Source organism: Gorilla gorilla, chromosome 4 (assembly GCF_029281585.2).
Source record: "Gorilla gorilla gorilla isolate KB3781 chromosome 4, NHGRI_mGorGor1-v2.1_pri, whole genome shotgun sequence".
NCBI lineage: Eukaryota > Metazoa > Chordata > Mammalia > Primates > Hominidae > Gorilla > Gorilla gorilla.
The window spans coordinates 127,472,827-127,483,852 of record NC_073228.2 but is presented as its reverse complement, the minus strand read 5'-3'; the positions used below and the strand labels follow the sequence as shown (position 1 = coordinate 127,483,852).

Genomic DNA, 11,026 nt, shown 5'->3' with positions numbered 1-11,026 from the left:
TAGTCTTAAGCTTCTGTTGAAACTATTGAGAAAAATGGCCCTTTGTTTTAGCTGAGACTACTAAGATGGTAGGGTAGAAGTCTCAAGCTGCTGGATGACCACTTTACCATGACACATGGAAAGTCTTCCTGACAGTGAAAACAGCAGGGTAGGAAAGCAAAACCAAAAGATATGGAGAGGATTCCTGTCTTAACTCCAGGATTAAGCATGTCTGAAGGCAGTCCTACCACTGGACTTTTCAGTTAAATGAAATAATGTACACTCTTATTGCTCAAGCCAGGTTAAATTCTGTCACTTTCAATTCAAAGAGTTCTGACTAATGTAACTATACATTCATTCAGACTGAAATCCCAATCTTAAGTCCAATTTTTCTAAATAGAGCCTTTAACAGTTTTGTGTCATCTCCAGATCTTTCTCCTGCTTCTGAAGGTCTCTGCTGCTTAAGGGACACAATATTCACAGGGTGAGAGAGGGCTGCTTTGCCTTTTCTTACCTGTAGCATCCCTCAGTAAGTAGCGTACCATTAATGTCATTTTGTAAAATCCCTTAAAGCACCTAGCACAATGATGAACTATGAGATACTGTTACAAATATGGGCTCCCCATCTACAATGATTTTAAAGTCATTCACTTAAAACTGGAATAATGCTTAATTTCTGTGAACATAATAGTATGATTCCATTCTCAAAAAGGAAAAATGATGCTATTTCCCTTAATTTATCAGAAGATGTATTTAATTATTGCTCTACTAAATAGTTCAGAGAAGTATAATTTTTTTTAATATTAAAGAAAGCTTAGATCCTTCCTAGTGTGTGCTTTTTACCACTGGATTTCAAGAAAGCAAAACAAAACATAAAATAACAAAAGGATATTCCTTTAGCTCTGCTTCTCATATATAACAGACTAAATAAACCAAATTTTTATAATTCCTATCTTAAATTAGGGAGTGACATTATTTTACCCATCTTTAGAGGAAATGGGAAAGAGCAAGTTTAAAAAAACTACTTTTATTTTTTTTTATTTCTTTTTCAGTTACATACTTTTAAACAGGGATGTGTTTCATTATTCAGACATTCAGGCAATGTTGACTTCATTAGTGTTGACAGAAAATAAGCATAAAAATGCAAAACATTGTTGGCTTAACCTGAACATACCTGCATTACCTATTATTGACCAGTTTGTGTTGCCAAAAGACTTATTCCTCGGCATTAAAATGGAGCACTTAAAAATATTGCTAAAAAGCAAATGCCTACACACTGGTCTTTGCAGCAAATAAGGGTATTTATACTTTTAAAATATTTTAAGTCCATAATTGGATTAATATACACACCTTCTTATGTATAAGGAGTTCAGATCATATAAACACTGTACAATCCAAAAAACCCTACTGAGAATAAAACTAAATAGGCTTATGATAAGAAATACAGATATTCGCATGTATTTACAAATATCATAGACACACAAGTTTGGTCAAATACTGTAAAGAAAGAAGAAGTGGTTTCACATTATAATGGCCAAAACGTTTATCTACCTTGCTCAAAGCAAATAAAAATATAAACTCAGTATGTAACTCCTGCAGTTTAAGACATCATGACAGTATACAGCTAGATAGAAACTGTTGACCAAATTATACAGCAAATGTTTTGTAGGTTAAGTGTAGGTCTTTAAAATAAAAAAAAAGATCATTCATAGGATTCATAGCAACAATGATAAACAATGTCCTGATTTGTGGTGTTCATGTGGGTGCCTAATTCATCAAAAAAAATGCATTAAACTTTTGGCAAATAAGAAAAATAAATTACAAAGTACAATTAAATCCCTGTAAATGCAATAATGAAGTAAAAAAATGTAGCTTTACTTTAATATACATCTTAAATGTTACCTTGAGACAATAAAAATAAATAAGCATGCCTGGAGGCACACACTTAAAGACAACGAAGAGACTGCATGGGAGGAATAAGTAACAATTTTATAAATGAAAGATGAATATGAGATTTGTTCAAAATAATTATCTTTCTAGCCAGTCTTTGTTTTAACCCTTCTTGAAAATTCTGGCTAGTAGAATGTGACAAAACTACGTGTGTGTCTTTATGGCTTAAAACAAAGCATACTTGAAAAGTGGAATGGGCTTCCTTTTTTACAGAATTTTGTTGTTGTTGTTGTTGTTGTTGTTCATATGCAGGCACTTCAAAAGACTACAGAGGCAAAGCACCTGACCCATCCTTTCCAAAATATTTTTCAATCATCAAAATTATGCTAAAGAGTAGGAAAATTCCAGAGAATCAGCAAAGTTGAATACAAGAGACTAATGTGCACAGAGGGCATAGAGTGACCCACTTTTTATTGCTGGGGGTCTTTTTTTTATCAAAGAGCAAAATAATTACACAGACACCATTGCATGGCACATCCAAAGTTTTCTGCTTAAGGGAGAATGTAATCATTCAGCAGTAAGTTTCGGTGAGATTTTTTTAGGCTTCCACCTTATACATTGCAACAAGGTTCACATTTACTACCTCTCCTTAGTGTATTTCTTTATAACTCCAACACACATCACTTTTTAAAGTATTCATTTCTTGCTGTCTAACATACAGTATTATTTGGAAGCATAAAGTTACATTGTACAAATATTTTGCATTTTTAAAAATAAGCGCTTTTGCCACTTCTGCAACACAGTACTTCACATAGTGATGCAACAAAAGCGGAGCACATATTTACCACACTCCTCAAGATTCATTTTACCACCACCATCTGCCGAACCCATATTGCTTTTTCCTCAGTACCTCTGGGCAGTGACTGTACCATGATTTCACGGAGAGAATGTTAATATGACTTATGAGTAACAGTACCATCAGTAATACTGAAATCAATGCAGATGTCACAAAATATGAACTTCTCAAGGAATAACTTCTTTTAAATATTTGGGCAACTCTGTTTTCTCTGTTGTATTATCCACTGAGGAAAGAAAATTCCTGTTTGATTATGCTCTTACAGAAGTTATAAAAAACCAGATTAGGTATATAACTGGTTGACACTTAAGATACTGTACTGCTTTCTACAACAGAAGAACTTCTGGAAAATGTTCTATGGAACTATATTCATCGATACCACCTTATTGGTCCATTCCATTCACTGATGGGCAAAGCACTCATGTTTTGACAAAACTTTAAAGCTTCCATAAAAGTTAAATTAGAGGAAAAAAAAAAAAAAGAAAAAGAATGTAAGACAACCACAAAATGAAGTATGAAAGTATGACATTTTTGTTTCTAAGAGTGAGTCCTTGAAAATATATGTGGTCACTACAGAGATGATTTTAATCACAAGACAGCAGATGAACATGTAAGTAACTCCCCAGGATCTGTCTGTGTCCAGAGTCATTTGTGGCGCTGTATGGTTTTCCTTTTCCTTCGTTTGAAAAAACAGCAGCACCTGCAGATGAGGGAAACACTCTTTTTATTTTAAAAGCACTAAAATGTCACAAAGTTGACTGTATCACTTTAACTTAAATGATCATAAAAAGCAACAGGCTAGTGCAAGATAAACAGTGATTACACCAATGAAGCATACGTATTAGTGAAAATATGGCAGAGCTATTACTATTATGTTTCATTCACATGCCTTTTAAGAATAGCAAGACATTCTATGCAACATGAAAAGGAGCCATTAAATTCAAAAGGTTTTTCACTAAGAGTAATTAAGAATTTCATTCTATGCATTCTCACCCTTTCTCCCTGATATTTATATGTGATTGTTGAAGCCATTAGGAAGGCAATAATGATCCTAACATTGGGGAGTTTATTCTCACCAATAATCAGTTTAGACTCCAAAAATAAAAAGGCACTCCAATATACACTAATCAACAACATTTTCCATCATATTAAAAAAGTGAAAGACAGAAAATACATTATATAGAATGCCGAGACTGGCAATTTTGAATTCTTTAAGGGTTAAAGAAGGTCAAGCTTATTGAAAGTTAAGGTAAAAACTATGCTTAATATTTAAAGTAGCACAATTGAGGTGATTCCATTTTACAAGTCAAAACTGTATATGCAAAAAAATATAATCCTGACTTTCATTTCTAGGTGAAAAAAAATCTTGGCTGGGCACAGTGGCTCATGCCTGTAATCCCAGCACTTTGAGAGGCCGAGGCAGGAGGATTGCTTGAGCTCAGGAGTTTAAGAATTCAAGACCAGCCTGGACAATACAGCAAGACCCCATCTCTAAATATCTCTCTGTCTCTAACTATATATACACATGCACAAATATCTCTAAATATATATATACACACATACATATATAAATGCACACACATATATTATATTATACATACATACATACACACACACACATGCACTGGACATGGTGGCACCCGCCTGTTACCCCATCTCCTTGAGAGGCTGAGGCAGGAGGAATGTTTGATCTATGATTGTGCCACTGAACCCCAGTCTGTGTGACAGGGCAAGACCCTGTCTCTAAAAGAGGAGATGAACACATCAAGGCTGCTGTGGGAAAATGCTGTGGTCTGGTATGAACTGAAAAATTAGAATCACTGATCTGCTCCCACCAAAAAAAAAAAGAAAAAAATTAAACACACATCTATCTTAAATGCCTCACAATCCTTCAAATAAAGGTATGAAGGTATGACATTTTCCCCTTCCAGACATAAAAGAGTCTATTAAAATATACAACGTGACAGACACTACATATAGTTAGGCACCTTTTCTTTTAACCTTTAAACAGTCAACCTCTTCCTAAGGTTGAATTTACTTTTGGCGCAGGCAAGCATGGTTGAGTATCCCTGGTTTCCACTGAAGTCCTCTGTGGGTATGTGGGCATGTTTATAAATCATATTTTGTAATAAAAGCAAAGTATATTTATATACATGGTGATTTCATCATCGAGAGCTGCCAATTCAGACTGTGTATAACATGACCTTATAAAGATGTTCCTATAATTCTTACTAATCTATATTCATAAAAGAATAGTTTTGGCCAGGAGGGGTGGCTCACGCGTGTAATCCCAGCACTTTGGGAGGCCAAGGTGGGCAGATCACAAGGTCAGGAGTTCAAGACCAGCCTGACCAACATGGTGAAACCCTGTCTCTACTAAAAATATAAAAATTAGCCAGGCGTGGTGACAGGCACCTGTAATCCCAGCTACTCAGGAGGCTGAGGCAGGAGAATCACTTGAACCCAGGAGGCGGAGGTTGCAGTGAGCCAAGATCGCGTCATTGCACTCCAGCCTGGGCGACAGAGTGAGACTCTGTTTAAAAAAAAAAAAAATAGCTTCAAGTGTCCCACCCGGCAAAAGATTACAGAATATAAAATAACTACTAGGTATGTTTTATATACTTCTGTGAAATAAATGTAAACAGAAATCTACACTGTCCAGTTAAATTACATAAGCTCTCTACCCACATTATCTTTAGTCAAAAATAATTTTAAATTATTTATTGTGATTTCTGCCATAATTATGAAACCACTATGAGGGTACTGCAAACCAAATTACACAACTGCATTTTTTTTAAGTAAACCAAACAGTACACACCGACTAGACCATGGAATGTAAATAATTTAAAATTGTGGATCAGCTGATAAAGATTCAACTAGAAATATATGTAATGATGAATGTTTATCAACTTTACTCTCATGGAGGTGACTAGCAGAAAGAACTGAAATGGATTACCCAGTCAAGAGCCTAGAGAAGAGCTGCCACAGTACAACAAGACTACACATGTAAGAGATTTGTTCTGGATTTAAAAAAATAAGTCAAATTTATTTTTAACTGTCAGCTACCTAATATTTCTCAAATCTCAATTACTTTCTAAAAGATAAAATCCTTTACTCCAAATGAACCTTTAAGACTTAGAAAAGAGCAGAAAAATATCCAAATAGCAGAAAGCAAGACATAAAAATAGGTATTTAGAAGTGACAGACCAAATACTTAGAATATTAAATTTAAGACTATGGCCATATTTCAATGGAAATTTATTGTTTGATATAAAATTCCTTTAATAATGTTCACTATTCTTAAACACTGTCTTTTCAAATTCCAAAGTAGATTCTTTCAAAATTTTCTAAAGTTGTATTAGCCCTTTGAAATGGGCAATTTAATGTAATACACATTTTGATGAACAAGACAAAGTCCCAAATTTTCTACACTTGTATCAGCAATTTACTTTGCTTAGTTTGTATTTCCAGTACTGAGAGTTCTGAGAGTTGAGTTCTTTACACTTAAGTAATCTTTCCTTCAACAGTGTTTTACTGAACTATGCCCAGCATTTATTTGAGACTAAATAAGATTTTCAAATAAATTCTAATGGCCCTTAAATTCAAACACAATCTAAAAAGGACATCTATTTTAAATAAATCCCACTAAATAAAGAACGTCCTTATAAAGATTTGCAAAAGTAAAGCTGGCAGGCTATTAAAGTTACTACCACCAGAGGACAGCATTGCCTTATGTGATACAAATGCATCCAAATAGACAAGAGAGAGGTTCTCAAAATACGATATACTTATACATGTGCCATGGTTACTAACCTGCACAATGTGCACATGTACCCTAAAACTTAAAGTATAATAATAAAAGAAAAAATAAATAAATAAAAATAAAAAAGAAAAAAAAAGAAAAAGAAAAAAAAATACGATATACTTACAGAAGTTAGGAAGTAAATTGATGTTTTAACCTTATGGCTTATTTCTTAAGATAAAAGTAATTACCGAAACAGCTAATTTATAGTCTTAGAGATTAAGAAATCAGGTCTCATCTCAATTGCTTCCTCTTCCCCAGCACTTAATCTGAAACAGTGCTGCTCCCATGTAGCCACTTGAGCACACTACTGTTTTATTTTTCTGTAATAACTTACTCCTACTTTGAAATTATTTTATTTATTTATTATCTGCCTTTGCACTAGAATTTAAGCTTCATAAAGGACTGCTCACAGTTATAGCCCAACAAACTGGCACAAAGTTAGTACTTATTTAATAGTGGTCCTCCCACTTCAGCCTCCTGAGTAGCTGGGACTACAGGCGCTGAGCTGGTAATTTTTTTTTCTTTATTTTTAGTAGAGACAACATCTCACTATGTTGCCCAGGCTGGTCTCAAACTCCTGAGCTCAAGCAATCCTTCCACCTCAGCCTCTCAAAATGTGAAGCTACGTCTCTACTCTAAAATTCTTTGGGAATATATGTTAAGTCCTACTTATGATGAACTTTAGAAACAACCTTAGTTTCTTTAAATACAATTAGGCAACAAACAGGCAATCAAAACGGATCAAAGTCCTAAAACACACAAAGGCCTTTGCTATTGACACCGCACCACCATTTCTCCTTTGTTCATTGCCTTTTTCTTTATATATTTGTATATACTTCCTTCTCCCAAATCCACCCAGAAACTGAAGCATGTTTCCCTATCTGGATATGATGTTCTTATTTATCCCTTCTAAGATGACTCATTGCTCACCCTTTGGTTGAGAGACTGTTGGTACCTCCTAGAACTACCCACGTAGGACTCCAGAACCTAGCTTCTCCTGACCTGGGTTGATGAGTGTACAGAAAGTATATTTTATGGCATCTAATATTTAATTCTTTGACAAAGAATATTTCCCCTTAAGGTTTAAACCTGAAGTGTAATTTCATATCTCTGGATCTCTTGATTTAAAGAAAAAATGAGGAACCATTTAGCTATGCAAGAAGAGTTTAGATCAGAGAATAAGATCATCTACAAAATTACTCCAACCAAAAGCCTGCAGGCCCATCTTCATCTCCAATTTCTTCCTCCCTATCCACTTGCAACTAGTCCCTTAAGTCTGAAATGACTTTCAAAATTTTCCCATTTTCTCATGTTGGCTGAGTTCTGAACTTTTCTACTTGCCTCCACCACTGCTAAGCACCTTTTAAAGGACTTCCCAGTCTAAGTCTCTCCTCTCTCCAATCTGCCATCCAAATTGCCCCCATCATAAATATGGCCATGCCCTTTTCCTCTCAAATCTCATCAATGATTCTCCATTGACTAAAGCATTAAGTTCACAGAGCTCTTCAGAATTTTGTTCCCAACCTATTTCCACCCTCCTCTTAGTCTCATTCTCCATTAGGCTTCCTTCCCAGGTGGCCTATACTATGAATGGAAGGAAGGGAAAAGTAAGAAAAAGCAAAAATCTCCTTGTCATTCCCAGAACACACCACGTGGGATTTCTTACCTCTGTATCTTTGCACCTGCTCTTCTTTCCACTTAAAATCCATTTGCTCTCTCCCAAAAGAGTTATACAGTCTCTGTCACTTTGTATTATAACTTTTATACCTCTCTCTTCCTCACTGAACTGATCTCTTGAGGAAATAAATTATTCTTTACTTATCTTTACAGTTCTAGAGACTATCAAAGAAAGTCCTGAACACTTAGTATTATAGAAACTAAACAAATGGTCCAATACTATAATCTTAAAACATTTTTTAAGGAATAGTTTGTTTACTAGAGAATACTAACCCAAAATAGAAATTATCCATCTAGTTTCATAGGAAAACTTAATTTATATTTTTAAACCATTTTCTGCAATCTGTTGAACCCCAGGAAGTGACATAAGCCTCATAACTGATGCCAAATTAATTTTCCTAAGGATCAACCTGATCATATTGTTTCTTGGCTTAAAACCACATGTCGTTTCTTGGCTTCCTTTCTTGTGCTGAGAAAGATAATGTCCAAATTTGGTTACTGGCTACCAAGGCCCTTTGAGATTGGGAAATTAGCCTATCTCAGTTTTCATTAACGTGTTCATATATTCTCTGCCTGCATGAGTTACTCCTCCGACTGGTTCAATTCTTTCCTTGCGTCAACCTCTTCTCTCTGACTCCTTCTATCCATTTCCCTTGCCAAATCATTCTCATCTTTGAGAACTAGTGTAAATGCATCCTTACCCATGAAGACTTCTCTGATCTTCCCAACTAGGAGGACATACTCCATTTTCTGAACTCCAGTAAAAATTATCCCTTTCCTATAGTGCTAATCATGTAATACTTTGTATTAGACCAATGATCCTTAACCCTGGCTGCTCCTTAGTCACCTTAGAAGTTTTTTAAAAATACTGATAACCAGGCCCCACCACAGACCAACTAGTAAAATCAGAAACCTTGAAAATACAGCCTAAGTATTAGTACATGTTTAAAACTCCCTAGGTGACTATAATGTGAAATCAAGGTTGAGAACCATTGTATAAAAGTTGTTAGTATACTTTCCGACCAACCTAATGGTATGCAAACTTTGACATACCTTAATAATCATCACATTACAAAACATATGATAATCTGTTCGGTAAATGTTGGAAGAAGGAAAGAGAAAGAATAAAGGATGGTTTCATACTACTTAAAAAGTAAATAATTAAACTAAATTATTTTGTTTTCCTAAGTTCCTGGAAGGAATGATGAAGGTGCTAACATTTGTATTACCTGTCTTAAAATTCTCAACTACAGTAAACAAGAAAGACAAAACCTCATTACTAATGAAGCTAATCAGCTTTTCCATCATTTTCCATATGGGAGAATAGAGTATTTTCCATCATTTGGAAATCAAGTATTTACCCCAATGAGATACTATTCTCAGGAAACATGAGGATGCTAAAATGTGCATTATAGAATACATTCTACTTAATGGGGTGGGGTGAGAACGATCTCTGCTAATTATAGGTAAGAAGAAAGATGAAAAAGAAATTCCGAAAGAAAATTCTAAGCAGGTCCCTAGTTACGTGTCAAATGGTGGCACAGAGAAGAGAAGTACAAGATGCAATTTAGAAAAGGAGCTGGGTATGATGGTGTGCACCTATAGTCCCATCTACTGGGGAGGCTGAGGCAGGAAAATCACTTGAGCCCAATTGTTCAGGGCCAGCCTTGGCAACATAGCAAGATGCCATCTCTTAAAAAAGAAAAAAAATCATGCTCAAATTTCTTAGTCACAGATTAAGAGGGTATGAGGAACACAATAACAAACTTGTAGAAATGTCAGAATAAACCTAAAGAAAAAATCTTGTTTAAATAGAATGTTTAACCAGCAAAGACGTAGGAAAGTTCTGAGGATTTCTGTAACCTACCTAACCCACCTGAAGTAAGGCTTCACTGATATTATGAGTTGCTATACTTTTTTTAAAACAACCATTTTATTAAGATATTTTTCACGTTATAAAATTTATCCTTTCAAAATATATAATTCAGTGTCTTTCAGTATTCAGAATTGAGCAGCTATCACCACTATCTAATTTTAGAACATTTCCATCACTCCATAAAGAAATCCCATCCTCCTCTTCCCTGCCCTGGGCAATCACTAATCTTTTGATGTCTATATATTTGCCTATTCTGGACATTTCATTTAAATGGAATCACGTAACATGTGGCCTTTTGTGTTTGGCTTCTTTCACTTAGCACAATGTTTTCAATTTCATTTCTTTATATTGTCAAATGGCAGTCCATTGTATGGGTATACCACATTGTTAATTATTTAGTAATGATTTATCAGGACATATAGCCACTAGGAATCTGAGGATGAAAAAATACCTGTTTTCAAGAAATTCAGTAAGTTTCAAGAAGTGGGAAGTACATAAAGAGGATAACATAGCAAAGGCAGATTTAAGGAACCAATGCTATATAAAGTTCAGAATGGAAAACGGAGCTGCAAAAATAGATGGGCCAGACTATGACAGGTATGAGAAGCCTTGGTGCCATGCCAAGAAATCTGGACATGATGTGGCAGGCAATGGAGAACCCTTCCTATAGCAATAGACTTCCCACCACTTTCTTCTTTCACATCCTCCAGTGTCTACAGATAGGGACCCAAACACACACCCACACTCATCCCAGCTAAATAACTATGCCATTCTTCAGAGCCACCTCCATCAAGTATTCTCTGATCATCCAGGTCAGGAAGTAATCTTTATCTTTACAAACTCTAACCATTTTTTAAAATACCTTTTTTATCATATTAATCACATACTGACATATACTAGTACAACTGCAATCTTCCTGCTGGCTTGTAATCTACTTAAGAAC

The 11,026-nt window shown here is 35.0% G+C and overlaps 1 protein-coding gene across 20 annotated transcripts in view; it reads right to left on the bottom strand.

Annotated features, from left to right (window-relative positions):
• Positions 1 to 990: 990 nt before the first annotated feature.
• Positions 991 to 11,026, bottom strand: part of CSNK1G3 (casein kinase 1 gamma 3) — a 105,996-nt gene continuing 95,960 nt past the window's right edge. For all 20 annotated transcript variants that reach the window (XM_055387436.2, XM_031011101.3, XM_055387437.2 and 17 more), the window contains one exon: positions 991 to 3,425. In XM_055387436.2, coding sequence (XP_055243411.1) covers positions 3,371 to 3,425 — 55 coding nt within the window. In that variant the 3' untranslated portion in view covers positions 991 to 3,370. The remainder of the gene's footprint in view (positions 3,426 to 11,026) is intronic.